This window comes from Lynx canadensis, chromosome C1, assembly GCF_007474595.2.
Source record: "Lynx canadensis isolate LIC74 chromosome C1, mLynCan4.pri.v2, whole genome shotgun sequence".
NCBI lineage: Eukaryota > Metazoa > Chordata > Mammalia > Carnivora > Felidae > Lynx > Lynx canadensis.
In genome coordinates, this window is record NC_044310.1 from 214,086,861 (window position 1) to 214,102,465 (window position 15,605).

General features: G+C 60.3%; 2 protein-coding genes across 4 annotated transcripts in view; one reads left to right on the top strand and one right to left on the bottom strand.

The window, feature by feature from the left end:
* The first annotated feature begins 2,224 nt into the window (after positions 1 to 2,224).
* SNORC (secondary ossification center associated regulator of chondrocyte maturation) lies at positions 2,225 to 8,536 on the top strand. Its single transcript, XM_032594164.1, has 3 exons — positions 2,225 to 2,558; positions 8,163 to 8,345; positions 8,427 to 8,536. The coding sequence occupies exons 1-3, from the start codon at positions 2,486 to 2,488 to the stop codon at positions 8,534 to 8,536; spliced, it is 366 nt and encodes a 121-aa protein (XP_032450055.1). The 5' UTR covers positions 2,225 to 2,485.
* A 1,954-nt stretch (positions 8,537 to 10,490) lies between these two features.
* The window catches only part of NGEF (neuronal guanine nucleotide exchange factor), a 108,659-nt gene continuing 103,544 nt past the window's right edge, over positions 10,491 to 15,605 (bottom strand). For 2 of the 3 annotated variants that reach the window (XM_030326480.1, XM_030326477.1), the window contains exons 9-14: positions 15,070 to 15,159; positions 13,894 to 14,057; positions 13,485 to 13,640; positions 12,803 to 12,882; positions 11,968 to 12,072; positions 10,491 to 11,450 (exon numbers count right to left, since the gene is read on the bottom strand). In XM_030326480.1, coding sequence (XP_030182340.1) covers positions 11,260 to 11,450; positions 11,968 to 12,072; positions 12,803 to 12,882; positions 13,485 to 13,640; positions 13,894 to 14,057; positions 15,070 to 15,159 — 786 coding nt within the window. In that variant the 3' untranslated portion in view covers positions 10,491 to 11,259. The remainder of the gene's footprint in view (positions 11,451 to 11,967; positions 12,073 to 12,802; positions 12,883 to 13,484; positions 13,641 to 13,893; positions 14,058 to 15,069; positions 15,160 to 15,605) is intronic. The other variant, XM_030326479.1, reaches the window with a different exon arrangement.

Here is a 15,605-nt window from a genome sequence, read left to right on the forward strand (position 1 = left end):
TCATGAAAGTTCAGACCTGGAAATCACCTAGATGGCCACATGGATAAAAGAAAGGTTAAAAGTTGTGACATATTGGGACACCTGGGTGGCTTAGTCAGTTTGGTGTCCGACTTCAGCTCGAGTCATGATCTCGCAGTTTGGAGTTCGAGCCCCACGTCAGGCTCTGAGCTGACGGCTCGGAGCCTGGAGCCTGTTTCCGATTCTGTGTCTCCCTCTCTCTCTGCCCCTCCCCTACTCGTGCTCTGTCTCTCTCTCAAATATAAACATTTAAAATGAAAAAGTTGTGACATATTTAGATAATTGAACACTATTCAATAAAAGCGAGTGAGCTGCTGCTACATGCAGCAACGTATGGATGAAACTCACAGAATGTTCAACAAAAAAAGCCAGATATAAGAGTTTATATCCCATTTATTTGAAGTTCGAGAGTAGACAAAACTCATCTTTGGTGATAGAAGACAGAATCATGCTTTGGTGGTATTGATGGGGTAGAGGCAGGAAGGATCCTGCTGGTGTGCTCAAAATGTTCTGTATTGATTTGGATGGTGTTTCCACTGGTGTATATATGAATAAAAGCTCCACAAGCTGTAAACCTAAGATTTGTGCATTTCACAGTATGTATGTTATTCCTTAAAAAATTACCAACAAAAAAAAGCAAAAGAAATGAGAGTGTCATGTAAATGTAAGTGCTAAGAAGGAATTAAGTGATGTGATGGGTAGATGGGAGGTTGACTGACCAGAGCTGAGACCTGAATGGCGATGAGGAGGTAGCCACATAATGAGTGGAGGGACTTCCTGTGAGAGGGGACAGCAAGTGCAAAGGCCCTGAGGCAGGACCACATTTGCTGTGTTGGAGGAACATAGTCAAGGCCAATGGACTGGAACACTGTAAGCAGGGCCAAAGCAAGCCTTTATTTAGGGTGGCTTTTTTAACAGCGAGTGGAAAGCATGAAGGGTATGAGATAAGGGGTGCTGGGTATACTTTCTCATGAGTAAGGGAGAGAGAAACCTTTGATGACTTTTATTTTTTTTTATTTAAAAAAAAAATTTTTTTTAACATTTATTTATTTTTGAGACAGAGAGAGACAGAGCATGAACAGGGGACGGTCAGAGGAAGAGGGAGACACAGAATCTGAAACAGGCTCCAGGCTCTGAGCTGTCAGCACAGAGCCCAACGTGGGGCTCGAACCCACGGACCGTGAGCTCATGACCTGAGCCGAAGTCAGACGCTTAACCGACTGAGCCACCCAGGTGCCCCTGATGACTTTTCATTCTGTGGCTGGGACATCTGGAAGGCCGGATGCTGGGGTTCCACTGACAGCAGGACTGGGGAGGCAGTGGAGTCAGGGTTGGTTTGGACCCTTTAAAGTGGACCTACTTTTTAATATCCCTGGAGTTGTTGGGGAGGCAGTGGGCGGTGGGGCTGAAGTTCTGCACCAGCCCCAGGCTAGGCACTCATGTCTGGAGCACACAGGTGGCATTCCCAGCTTCAGGCACCTGGGGGAACAGAGAGCAAGAAGGAACACAAGGTGTTTAATGACATGAGGTTTTCTGGAAGGAGACTCGAACTGCTGAGGGTTTGGATTGAGACTGTTTTAAAAGTGCTTCTTTAGGGGCGCCTGGGTGGCGCAGTCGGTTAAGCGTCCGACTTCAGCCAGGTCACGATCTCGCGGTCCGTGAGTTCGAGCCCCACATCAGGCTCTGGGCTGATGGCTCGGAGCCTGGAGCCTGCTTCCGATTCTGTGTCTCCCTCTCTCTCTGCCCCTCCCCCGTTCGTGCTCTGTCTCTCTCTGTCCCAAAAATAAATAAACGTTGGAAAAAAAAATTAAAAAAAGAAAAAAAGTGCTTCTTTAACAAGCTCTCTTGAGTGCTCTCCCCACCAGGCACTGAGCGCCCGAAGGTGAGCAGACTGCCTGGGCTTCCGTGTCCAGAGCCAGAACCGCAGGCACTGAAATGCAGATCCCAGGGCCCACCTGTGACCTTCTGATACGGAGTGCTGGAGGCATCTGCATTTTCCAAGTTCCGTGGGTGAGTCTTTTTGCATACTGAAGTTTGAGAATCTCTTACTTCCAGTGGCTGAGGAGTGTGTACGTGTGTGTGTGTGTGTGTGTGTGTGTGTGTGTGAGAGAGAGAGAAAGGGGGGCAAGGTGGGGGAGAGAGAGGAGAGAGGGAAAGAGAGCAATTTCCTCTTTCTTTCCCTCTCTGAGGGTGGGGCTACTCTGGAGTTCAGGAAAGCAGTCAGTTCTGTAAGCTTTGCTGTGTGTGTGTGTGTGTGTGTGTGTGTGTGTGTGCGCGCGCGCGCGCGGGTGCGCGTACACGCTAATGTGTGGGGGCGGGCACGGTGTCCCAGGAGGACAGAGTCTGCATTGATGAAAACCCTTCCCAGCCCTTTGATACCTCTTTCCCGCCGCTCTGAAGTCAACTAGCTCCGTCCTCCTGCGTCCTGCTCTCCAGCTGCACCAGCTGCCCTCGCTCACGGGCCAGGATGGGATTCTGTCTGGCCCTACGCATGGTGCTGCTGCTCCTGTCCGGGGCCCTGGCCCCTGCAGTGCTCACAGGTAAGGGTGCCCCCTCAACTCTGCTGCCACCAACCACCCAGGGCCAAGAAGCACCTAGAGCCGGATTCTCCACGGCCCACCGGGCAGAAGCAGCCCTTCCCTCACAGAAGGTGGAACCGCCATTTGGGGTGCTTCTTTGGAAGGCTCCTGGGAGACAGGCCGCCAGGAGCCGCGTTGATGTCCTGGGAGTTGTCAGCCGTGGGGACGATGGCCCCTGAAGCAGGAGGGCAGTTTAAGCAGCAGGGCCAGGGACGTTAGCTGCCTGGGGGGACATGGGGGTACCCCAGCATGCTAAAATCTGAAGGCTTCCAGTCAGGAAAGGGCACTAGGCACAGGGCAAGCAGCCGAGGGACCAGAGGCCCCAGGCTCCTAGACAGAAAACCACAGAGCCCTGCCGTTTTACGTTTCAACCCTGCAAGCCCTTCTCTGCTGGCTTTCTGAAATGTCCTTCCAGAGTGAAGACCCAGGTACTAGTCTCAGCCCGGGAAAAATTCCAGAAAGAGCACAGAGCCTGAGACTCCTTGGCAAAACCATGATGAGGACACTGGACTTGGGCTCTGTACTTAGGTCAAAACGGCTGGGTGTGGGATTCAGTGAGAAGGAAGGTCCCACCAGGCTCAGGGTGGCAGGCTGGCTGGACCTCAGGCCCGGTCCTGGGCATGGCTCTAGGGCCCTCTGCTGGGAAGGGCTGTCCCAGGCCAGCTTCAGAGCCTGAGAGAGAAAAAGCCCAGGTAGTTCACGGATGGTCTTTCTCTGTTGGCTGTGAGGTGGGCCACCGGAGAAATATTTCAGGGCCCTTGTTGGGGGTGGTCCTGGGGCTAGGGGAACGAGTGGGAGGAGAGACCCCCAGAGACCTTCTCTGCAGCACCGACTTTGGGGGGAATGTCTGTGGATCTTTAGGAGTGGCAGCTGGATGCCAGCCACATGAGCATGGCCCTGGGGAGAGTTACTGGGGGACGTGAGGCCCGGTGGGACAGCCACACTCAGGCACACACGCCAGGAAGAAGAGGGTGATGGCAAATTGCCTGTGGGCATGCAGGCCCCTCTAGACGTCCTAGGAAGAACCTCTGGTCCTTGGGACCGGTCCTTGCAGATCCCCCACCCCCCACCCCAGCCCTGCCTGGTGGTCAAAGTGGGTAGGGGTGAAGGTGCTGGCGCCTGCCTGCCCAGGCTCTGGGACCGTCTGGGGGAGCTCCTGTCCAGTTTCTTGTTTCCAGAGTAGCCAGCTCTCCCAGCCCAGGATGCTGGCCAGAGGCCCTGGATCACACTGCATCCACAGCCTGGGTGGGTGGGCTCTGTCCACTGCCACAGGAATGTTTGGGGACGTGTTTGGCACCTCTGGGGCCTCACCCGGCCTCACCTCCCTCCACGTGTCCTACCGAGAACAGGCAGGCCAGCTCCACCCCGGAGTCTTCGGGGTTTTGGCCGGCTGTCGTTCTTCCTGCCGTTTGGGGAGGGAGGATGTTTGGGAGCCTCTCGGCTACCCCACTTTGGGCCAGAAGCTCTGAGCAGGTGTGTATAGGGCCCAGCAGGCCCCCTGCCCTTTGCTCGGTGGGCTGGGGTCCTGTGGCAGGCAGGCAGGCAGGGAAGGAGTGGCCCCGTGGCTGAGCTGCGGGCCCTGCCTGCCGTCCTCCGTCCTCCGTGTTGGTTGCCTGTGGCTGCCGCTACTGGGTAGGGGGAGCAGGCCAGGTTGAGCAGGCGGGAGGCCAGGCCAGGGATGAAAAGGCCCTTCATGGCTGGCACAAAGGCTGTCTGTGAGCACGGGTGCCTGGCCTCGGGGCCCAGTGGTCAGAGTGAGTGTTAAACAAACCTATTTACCGAAAGGCAGGGCGGTGGAGGCGGTGCCCTTGGCGGTGTCCCCAGGCCCCTTACTTGTCCTGGTTTCCTTGGTCAGAGTCGCAGGACGTTGCTAACTCTGGCCTTTGGAGCTTAGATGTCCTCGCAGGTCCCCCGTGGGGTTCTCAGCTCACCTTCCGTGCCCGTGGGCTCATGTCTTTGTTCACGCGGGGCCCTCTGCCCGTCTTGCTTTCCCTCATCTTCGCTTGTCTGCAGACGGGGCCTCCTGCTGGCAAACTCCCTGACAACTTCTTCTGTTTATGGCTCCCCCAACATAGATTTGGGGGCAAAGGGGGTTATTGCCTTTAAACGTTGTTTTTCCCTTTTACTACAGCAAGTTGAGAAAATACAGAGACAGGTAGGTGCGCGTAAGAAAATGCTTTGGCCCCTTCCTGGCGGCTGTACTTCCTTCGCCGGAAGGCTGGTGGCCGAGTCCAGGTTGCAGTTCTGGGCTGTGTATGCTGCCGGGCCACCCCCCTGGGCTTGCAGGGAGCTGGCAGGCCTTTGGGACGCTGGATATTTGGGTGCAGGTGAGCCCTGGGCCAGCCTTTGGGGGTCTCCCATGATGGTCAGCTGCGGCAAATGGACAGCACACAGATCTGCCCGGCCCGTGTCCGGCCGGAGGGCCCCGGGGGCCAAGGCGGCAGCTGGTGATGGCAATGACAGCACAGTTACAACTTGTGGGGGCCACGAGAGGCATGGCCCAACCCCCATTTCACAGACTGGGAAGTGAAGTCGGGGAGAAGGGAGCAGAGTCAGCCTGCTGGGGTCCCGGGGTGACGTGACGGACCCAGCCCTCTTGATTTGGAAACCCATGGGTTCCAAACCCCCTAAAGCTTCAGGGACTGGTTGAGTGTCGGAGGAGGGGTTGGAGGGGGGTACACGCAGCAGGGATGAGGCGGCCTGGGCCAGTGTGTCTGGCAAGGAGAATCCAGGCTTCTGTGGGGAGCCACAGAGTGGGGCTGGGTTACTGGGAGCAGAAGGGGAGAAGGCCTGGGTGTGTCCCCAACTGCCCTGCTCTGAGGGCCCACTCTCCTCCAGAGATGGCTTCTGAGCTCTGGCAGAGGGCAGAAGTAGATGCTTACCTGGGCCTACTCCAGGCAGCTGAATCCCCAGATGCCACCCAGGTTGGCTGGGCCTGGTCCCCAGTAGCCCTGTGGTGGCTTCCCTGTCGCCGGTGTATGGAGAGCAAGTGAGGGCCAGTGGTTTGTCTGTTTATCTGGGAAGATAGGCATTCTGTGAGCCTCACACTTCAGGGCCTAAGGGGTGGGCATTTTTCTTTGGCCTAGCCCCCGGGAGCCTGAGGCAAGCATGTCCGGGGGCCTGGCACTTTCCATAGCAGCTAAGAGGCTTGCAGACCCCTGCCCTCCCAGGCAGTGACAGAGGACGCCCGGCAGGGTTGCTTCCCCACTCTGCACAGCGTGGTCTTTGCAGCTGGTGGGAGGCCGGGGGCGGGGGGGGGGGCCAGACATGGGCACTGCAGTTCAGCCTCAGGTCCTTCAGGTGGGAAGCTTCCCCTACACTGGGTGCCAGGGACCTTCTGCCCCCAGGAGGGCTCCTTGCCAGGGCTGTTTTCCGAACAGGGATGCTGGCTGGGGTAACCCCTGGGGAATAGGACAGTGGTCCGGTCTGCAGGCTGAGCCTCAGAACTGACCCAGAGCCCAGGCCTGGGAGAGGCTGCAGGGACAGGGCGTCTTGGGGAGTCTTGTACAGTTGGGGGAAAGATTTTAAGTTGACAGCAAACTTGCAAGGATAATCCAGCGAGCTCTGGTACACTCTGCTTAGATTCACTTTTGCCATCGTTGCTCTTCCTGTCTCTGTCTGACCCCGCCCCGACCCCAATCTGAATGCTGACCAGTCTAGAGTAAGTTGCAGATGTCATGCCTTTCTGCCCCGAAATGCTTCTAAGAACAAGGATATTTTCTCACATAACCGGTCAGTTACCCAAGATAAGACACGGACATTGATACAGCACTGTTCTCTAAGCTACATATTCACACTTCCCCAGTGGAGCCCGGGGTGCTCTTATCCAGGAATACGTGCTGCATTCTCACATCCTTAGTCTCTTACTTGGAACAGTTCCTCAACCTTTCTTTGTCTTTCCTGACCTGGATGTTTTAGAAAGCACAGTTAATTTAAGACTGGCCCTGAATTTGGGCTTGGCGGATGGCTCCTCGCGATTTGCCCCAGGTGGGCACTGTTAGCAGGAAAGACCCAGAGCAGCCCCCCTCTGGAAGCCGGCGAGTCTGTAAGCAGCTTGGCTCTGGCCCGTCTGTGCCAGAGGGAGTTCTCAGGGGTGACGCCTGTAGAGGAAACGGTGCCCCAGGGACCTGCGGGTGGGTGGCTGGGGCTGCGTTAACTCCACAACCTCCCTGGCTTACCCCTGGGAATTGCATCCAGTTGTTGCATCCTCCGGGGGGCTTCCCGCTCCCGGCAGCACCCCGTGCAGTGCCCGCCTGAGCCTGGGTTTCCTCAGCTCTGAAGCAGGGATACGACCGTTCCAGGCTACTAGGCCACGGAGCAGCTGGAGTCCACGAGGTGGTGCCGTGCTGCCCGCACTACCCTCTCTAAGGACGATGTGGGGGCTGGGCATCCCTGGGTCACAATTGAGATTAGGTGCTGGCGAGCCCTGACCCTGCCAAAGCCCCCCCAGGGCTGGGGTGGGAAGGCGTGGAGACTGCCGGCCATTCTGGTCTTGACCGTTAAACTGGGCGCTGGGGCCTCCTGTCGGGGAAGGACGGATGTGGGCCCAGGGTTCGGGAAGTGCCGTGGGGCTCCTCAGACCAGGACCCTTGGTGGGGAGGGGAGCGCAATTGGCATAGCGGAGGTGGGGATATGGGGCTGGTGGCTAGCACCCAGGCCTCTGAGTCTCAGCCTGCCCTGCTCCCTGGGCCTGCCAGGTCCTCCACACCTTGCTAACTCCCACCCCACGAGCAGAGAAAGGCTCCTGCAGAAAACACTGCACAGGGATTGATGTGCTGACTGAGCCCCAGCTTGTGTGGGGACAGGGGAGCAGCTCCCTTTTCTTGGGGCTTCCCTTACCCTGACCACAGACACCCCTGCGCACCCCTCTGGCCCTGTTCTCTCTGGAAGCAGCAATATGCTGGCATCACAGTTTCTCAAGATCTAGAGCCCCCTTGGGGTTTCAGCCTTGGGACACGGGGTGTGTGTGGGCGTCGGGCCCCGTGGCCTGCGGGCTGCACGGCTCTGCCCCGGGTGAGGACAAAAGAGGGGGCGCAGGTCTGCTCCTGGGCTGTGGAGTTTGCCTCCCCTCCCCACCTCCTGCAACAGTAGCCTCGTGGGGCTCTGGGGAGGCAGGGACCCTGGTTCCTGCAAGGAGAGTTGCCTCATCTCCCCCGCCTCTTCTCCAGGACGAAGGCGGACCCCTGCCTGCCTCGCAGGGGAAGGGGGCCCCTCGCCAGTGTCATCTCACCCAGGCCTACAGGGCCCTGCAGTTCAGATGAGGGACCGCAGTCTGTGCTGGGAGAGGTGAAGTGCCCCTGCTGCGGGCTCAGGCTCCTCAGGCCCTCTGCGAGAGAACCCGTTGGTGCCCTTACTCCCCTCCTCCACCTCCGGGTCTGTCTTCACTGCAGCCCGGCCGCAGTAAGCCCTCCGGGAGGGCCAGTGCAGCGCCCACCCCGCAGTCCCGCACACAGCGCCACCTCCGCGGCCGGTTAACCGCGCGGGGCCACGTCCCCGTCGGCCCCGCCGCCTGCGCCCCAGCGCCCCAGGGCCTCAGCGCCTGAGCGCCTGTCCTTGGCCTTGCAGCCGAGGGCCCGCAGGAGCCCGCGCCCACCCTGTGGAACGAGCCCGCCGAGCTGCCGTCGGGAGAAGACCCCGTGGAGAGCACCAGCCCCGCCCGGGAGCCCGAGGCCACCGGGCCCCCGGCCCCCACCGCCGCGCCGAGCCCCGAGGACAGCACGGCGCGGGAGCGTCTGGACCAGGGTGGCGGTAGGCGCGGGCCGGGCGGGGGCGGGGGCGCGGGCGCGGCGGGGGCCGCGGGGCTGACCTGCCGCCCTCCGTCCTCCGCAGGCTCGCTGGGGCCCGGCGCCATCGCGGCCATCGTCATCGCCGCCCTGCTGGCCACCTGCGTGGTGCTGGCGCTCGTGGTCGTCGCGCTGAGAAAGTTTTCCGCCTCCTGAAGCGAATAAAGGGGCCGCGCCCCCGCCGCGGCGCGACTCGGCTCTACCCTCGGTGGCGCCCCGGTGTCTCGAGTGTGTCCGCGCGTCCGCGTGGGGGCGAGCGGGGCGGGCGACGACTCGCACCACGTGCGCGCGGGGCCGCCAGCAGGAACCGCGAGTGCTCGCGTGGGGTCCCCCGCCCCCCGGCACAGCCCCGGTCCCCACACCCCCTCCCCGTCCCAGCCCCTGTCCCGGGGGGAAGTGCCCGGGGCCCGCCCCCTGCGCTCCCGCTCTGACTCAAGCGTGGCCGCGGGCGCAGGAGAGGGGCCGAGCCGTCGGGGCTCCCAGACCAAGGCTGGGTTATTTTGGGGCCCGATCTGGCCAGCCGGGCCCCGTCTGCGGAGCTCCAGACCCGCCCCGCCAGCGTCCCCAGGAACCCCTCCGCCCCAGAGAGCCGCAGGAGCAACCCGGTTCCCAGACCGACCGCAGCCCCAGGCTGCCTCCCTCCTCCCAGCAGCTTGGCCCCGGCCCTCAGTTCTTGGTCACGTCTTTTGTTTTCCCTGCTTCCTGGGAAACCTAGCTTTTATAATTTAGAAGGAGATTTAAAATAGAGGCTGAGCTGCTCGGAGCACAGCAGGGAAGAAGCCAGAACTGCGTCCCTTTGGAGTGAAATAGAAGACTGGAGGCCCGGAGGAGGGGCCGTCTGCGCACCCGGGATGGTTTGATAGCCAGGGCCCTGGGCGGCCCGTGCGTGGTGCCGGTGGAGGGAAGCTGTTCGTCCTCTTCTTTGCTCTTTGTAGCAACTCTTTTGGCTTCGTTGGCTTCCCTGAGCTCCCGACCACGCCTGCTCCAGCTAAGACCAGTGTCCCCCCCCCTCCTGAATACTCCAGATGAGCACTCGCTCAAAACACACGAAGGGTTAAAAGTTTCTGCTTCTGTTATAAAGGACTGTTGTAAAACCGACCAGCTTTCATGCAGCGGTTTACATGACTTCATCGCACACAACCTCGTAACCAAAGCCCTAGTCGGCACAGATGATCCAAATCAGCATGCTTCAAAAAGATAAACTGGACAAGGGCCAGAACCAAGGGTCACTCCCTCCCCTTTGCCCCAAGGTCCCCGCCCCCAAGAGCAGCACAGGGCTCAGGAATGGCCCCTCTCCCCCTCTGCCCACTCTTGGGGGCCTTGAGTGGGGGGGGGTCTTCCCCCTGGGGGTGTAACAGAGGCCCCACGAGCAGCAGTCCGTCACTGTTGAGGCAGAGTGTCGCGCGTCTGCATCCTCAGAAATCCATCCAAGTCTCAAAGGGTCTGAGGTCTCGAGAATGCAAGAGCCATGATGCTGTGGCCTGTGGGAAAAAGGCTACGAAGTCCCACTTGACCCAAATCCCGGGCTTCTAACGAAAGGCCTGTTCCGGCACGGAGCAGAGTGCATCCCGGCGGAAAGAGTGTGGTCCCAGGTAGGGCTGGGCAGGGTCAGATTCCAGGCCCGCCACACTCCGGGACAGAACCGGGAGTGGGGCTGGGGTGTCTGTGAGGGTTACCTGGGCTGAGGGAGGAGCTGCAGCCTTTGGGGGAACTTGCTAGCACCAAAAGCGGGAAGCAGTGTCCGAGGTATGACGCCCCAGCCCCATGCCTGGTGTTAGACATCCTGTGGGACCACCACCCACTGATACCTCAGTCCCACCGCGGTTTTCCAAACACGAGTTCTCACTTCCACCGCGGCAGAAGGGTGTCCCCGACTCCCTCAAATTGCCTCTTCTGTTTCTGGAATCCTTCCATTGGTGGAGCCCCAAATCTCCTTCCATTCTGAGATCCTAACCCTGGCTGCTTTTCCTTATCCTGGAAGCCATCTCAACCCCTTTCTTCAGGAGCTGCCTCCTCCATTAGCCTTGAAAGGAGTTCTTCTCTCCCTGCCCAGAACCAAACACCTCATTCCCGTGTGCAGCAAGGCAATAAAGAGTAGACCTTCACCTCCTTTATTTTATACATGATGCTTCTTTTAATGCAGCCAAAAATGATATTTGCTTTTCTCGGGACCAAAACCGATACAGGATGCAGTGACCAATTCATTCCTTACAACACCTGGGCTCCTGAAGGGGCCAGAAGACACAAGTTACATCCAGCTTGTCAGGGAGCCAGAGGTGGCGTGGGCCCTCGGCCAAGCTCTGGTAGGCCTGCTGTGAAGCAGGGCCTGGCCGTGCAGCCAGAGGCTGGCGGAGGCTTGGGGAGGGGAGGACGGAGGCATTTGGTCTCTTGGTCCTTTGAATCGGAGACCAAGGGCTGCTCAGCAAGCTCAGGCAAGGGCGGGCCATCTGCACGCACGCACGCACGGAGGATTCCGATGGCTTCCAGGGGAGAGAAGGACATGTGCAGGCGGTCACGACAGTCCTTCCACCCTGCCCTCGGCCAGGGACACCCCCGGTCTGGGGCTTCCTCCAGCGCCTGGGGAGGCGCCGATGCACCTCCGCCCCCTCTGAGAGACAAGAGGGACAGGTGGCATAATACTGTTGAAAATACACTTTCTCGTTTACAAATGCGGCGGAGGAAGGACGTAGGCACCCCTTCTCCCGTTTGCAAGCAAGGGGGCCGAGACGCAAGTGGCAGGGGGAGGGGCGGGGGTGACTCCCGCGCGAGGCGCCTGCCGTCCCCCAGAGCCCTCCACCATCTGTCGGGGGCTGCCTGCCCCGCGGCGCTGCTCCAGACCGCCCACGTCCTTCCCCCAGGCTGGCGACCGGGGCCGGGGGTCATTGCCGATTTCGACTGCCCAGCTTCCTGCGGTCCTTATTCTGGCTGCGCTGAGGGTCGTCCATCTTGTGGACACGGAAACATTCTTTGAGGTTCTGGGACCGGATCTTGGGATTCAGGATCTCCTCAGTCATGGAGCTGGGGAACCAGCCTCTCTCCTGGTCATGCAGACGCTCGCCAAAGATCCACCCTGTGTAGAGAGGGGTCGGGGAGGGTAAGCAGCTCTTGTGGGGGTGAGAGCTGAGGGCTGAGCCCCCCGCCCGGCCAGGGAGTCCGGCTGGCCCCTCCAGAGGACACCTGCTCGACGAACCCCTGCCGGAGACAGGGAGTTTGGGTCTGTCTCCCCAGAAGCTGGGAGAGCACTGCCCTGACCCCCTCCTGGGGAACGTGGTCCTAGGGTGCCACGGGGTGTCCCAAATATATTGACTTTGGAACCCATTCCCGAGCCCTCAGCAACTGTCGGCTGCCCAAGGTGAGGCCAGGAGACCCCAGGGACGCCCCCCAAGGGAGAGGTACCTAAGCTGACCACCTGGTGTCTGGAATGCCACCATCACTCTGTTGGGCAGCCTGTCTCTGAGCCCCGGCCTCATGACATCTGCTTCTGCACACGGGGTGTAGACACCCCCACCTTATCCCTCAGGCTGGTGCAGAGTCCCGGGGGTGGGGGCGGCACGAGTGGGAGATGCACCCAGACCCCCAGCCCTCACCGTCTTCCGTCTTTTCCAGGATGTTCAGGATGTCGGCCAACTCCAGGGTCAGCTCGTCTGGCTGCTGGGCCACATACGGGTGCACACACTGGACCTGAGGGCAGTCTGAGGGGAGGACGGGGAGGTGGCACGTCCTCGTCACCACGTCACCCGCCCTGCTCGGGACCCAGCAAACCCTGGACACCCCCCGTCGGTAGCAGGGCAGGCCTGCCTGTAACAGAGCACCTGGAAAGGGTCTGTTTGAGGGAGAGGAGAGTTTGGCTGCAGAGAAAACGTGACTAAGATAGCCAGGGGCTCTGGAGAAAAACAGTATATGGGTAAAGGGCTGGACGGGCTGGGAGGGGGTCTGATTTTGGACTTGAGAAGGCACTCCCTGGACCTGATGTGCTGGCCGCAGTTTGGGAGGCCCGGACTCGGCGAGCACAGGCAGGGCTAGGAGCTGCTCTGTGAGGCAGGTGCACGGGCACCCTTTAATATCTTATAAGGTTTTCAGAGAGCGGGCAACCCCAAAAAGATCACTGGCATTTGTCTTCTGGGCCCAGATTCCTTTCGTTTCCTGGTGGTACCTGTCACTTAAGACTCAGTGACTTATCTCTTCACTAAGCACACAAACGTTTGCAAAGCTCAGGCAGCCCGATGTCCACCAGCAGGGTACTAAGCTCACAGCTCACACACAGGCCCTCTGGGCCGGGGAAGCGGAGCTGGCCTCTGGGGGCTGGTAAGCACTGCCCCACCAGGAATGTGGAGAATGCCTGCCCCTCACCTGCCCTCATCCGTCCTCACCTGCCCTTGCCTGCCCCACCCAGCAGGCAGCCTCCTCCCTGAGGGCACTCACCCAGCAGCCGAGAAGTGAAGGAAACAAACTTGGTTCTCCGGTTGGGGGCCAGCGAGGTCATCCAACGCTTCATCTCACTCCTGGGACACAGAGGACGACTGCCGGAAACACAGAGCGACCGCCCTTCCTCCCCCCGGGGAGCTTGGTGCCCAAGCATCCCACGAGGCCACAGCAGGACAGCTCGGGAGGAGGAGGGGGGGGCCAGAATCCGGGCAGAGGCACGGGGGAGTCCTGTAGACTCTCCCCGACACACCTGAATGTCAGCTGGTGAGGGAGAGCCCTCCCGGACACCCCCAAAGGCACCCCGGAAACCGCAAGCTCTCAGACATGTCATTGTCCCCGTCTGGATGGTGGGAGCTGGACGGAGATGGGTGGGGTGGCCTGTGAGCTCTGGCGGGGACAAGCGCCGGGGTGATGAGATGACCCCGGGGCTGTCCAAGGATGTGGTGCACTGGTCAGCCTGGCCCGAGGCTTCTACGTCTCATCAGAAAAGGCCCTTCCAGGGTCCGGGCCCCAGAGGGCACACACACGCACCCCCGACAGAAGCCCTGCCCTTGGGGCCTGGGCGGCCAGGGGGCCACGAAGCATGTGCTGAACCAGAGCCCTGGTCCGCCAGGGAAGGAGGCACGGAGGTGCCGTGGGGCCGGGGCTGGGGCCGGGGCCGGCGGTGCTGGGCACTCACTGCGAGGTCGCCTTCAGCATGTAGGTGGCCTCCCGGTCGTCCGCATTCTCCAGCAGCCGCAGGATGAACACGTTGGCCAGCGTCTGGCCCTGGTCCTCCAGCTCCTCCACGCGGAGGAGGCCTCTCGGGGCCGAGTCAAACACTTGGTACTTGTCTCTGGGGACCGAGGGGGGCAGAGTTGAGGGTGCCGGCCCCCAGGAGGCCCCAGGGTCCCAGGGAACCACCCTGCCAGTCCTGCTGGCCCCACCGTCTGGCCACGCCTCACCTCATTCTGGAAGCCCTGGATGTCAACACGGGTCCCTCTCACCCCGAGACTTCCTCCTCCCACCGCCCCACCGTGGCCCCCAGGCCAGTTAAGCCTCATCCTCCGCTGTTCCTGCCCCGCAGCGGCAGCAACCTCACTGCTTACCCAGGAATCTGCCGGCAAATCACCAGCAGGTCGTTGAAGAGGAAGAGGTAAATTTCCCGGAAGAGTTTCTTGGTCCGCAGGGTTCGGGATGTCTTGGGGCCCGCCATCTGCCGCAGCTCGCCCTGCTTCAGCAGCCAGCGGGAGTGGGAGATGATGGGCACCGACTGGGTGGGTGGGGGGTGGCGTCAGAACAGCTGTGCCCCCCCGAGGTCCCCCTGGGCCTCGCTGGAGTCCTAACCCGAGAGACAGCTTGGGGGAGCTGCACTGGGGGGTTGAGGGGAAGGAGCAGTCCTGGGCAAATGTAGGAAGGGCAGCGCGCGCGCGCGTGTGTGTGTGTGTGTGCACGTGCACAAGGGTGCACGCTCCCATGGACACGTATGTGGCTGTGTATGTGTATCTGTGCCTGTGTGTAGCTGTGCATTTGTCTGTTGTGCATGTGTCTGTGTGTGCTTCTGTGTATATGTGCTTGTGTCTATGGGGACTTGTGTCTGTACCTGTGTGAGGGTCGTCGTTCCCTACCAGGCTCAGCCCGTGTGATGCGGAATCAGAAGGGGAGCCAAGGTCACAGGGGAGAGGAGAACTGGGTCCCCTGGGGCAAGGAGGCCAGGTCTGCAGGTCCCCACTGCATGGCTCGGGGACGGGTTCCTGGCGGTGGTCGGCCCAGCAGGTGGAGATATGGCAGGAGCCCTGAAGGCCACGTCTGCGTCCTCACCTGGGGCTCACCTCCTAAACATGGCATGACCTCAGGGACCCTCAGTGTGTGCTCATGTGACCACGTCACCAGAAACCCAGGACCCTGGGACCCTTGGGGCACACTAATGCCTGAAGCTTTACGTAAAGTTGGGGCAGATTGGTAACTGCTGTCAGATTTTCAGTTTCCCCCGATTTAAGAGTCCTTGGAATGGTCCCTGTCACGTGCTTCATGTCAACTAACTGCTCCAGGTCACACGGACAAGAAATGAGAGCAGGTGGCTCCAGGGTCCTTGCACACCATCTCTCAGAAGGTAAGTGCAGGCCAATGTGATGGCCTGGTCACAGGGGGCTCTTAGGGCCAGCTAGGGGTGTCAAGAGACCTCAATGAAGGCGACACCGAACTGAGACCCAAGGGTGGCCAATCACTGAGTTCGACCAGGCCAGCCCGGCTGGGTGGGGACACACGGACGGGCACAGGTTCACCTTGATCTTAAACTCCATCTTCTTCTGAATGCTGATCATCTGCTCCGTGCGGCTCATTTTCCTGACACCCTCGTTGCATGCTTTTACCACCTGGCAGAAGAAGGGGGACACGTGAGGCCACCTGCAGCCAGCCGCTTCCCCGCCACTGCCTTTGGCCCGCTCAGGCCCCCGAGGGTGAGCAGACGCTGCCTGCAGCGGAGACTGGCTGGCCAGCACCTCCTGCAACAAAGGCCAGCGGGAAAGCCCGTCAGGCTGTGGCTGCGGCTCTCGGTTCTGGGGGAGAAAGTTAGCGTCTTGTCCCTGCTAGAAAGGACACTCCAGAGCACACATAAAATGATGCCTGACCTGTCATGTCACCTAAGAAAACAAAACAGCAAGGTGCCCATTCTCATCTGCCAGACTGGAAAAGTTAGACTGGTCACCTCCGGGTTCGCCGGGGTGTGGGGAGACAGGATCTGTCACACACTGTGGGACGGGGCGGGGGGAGGGGGTGCAGATTCCCCCCACCTTCCTGGGAGGCCACCCAGATTCCAAGA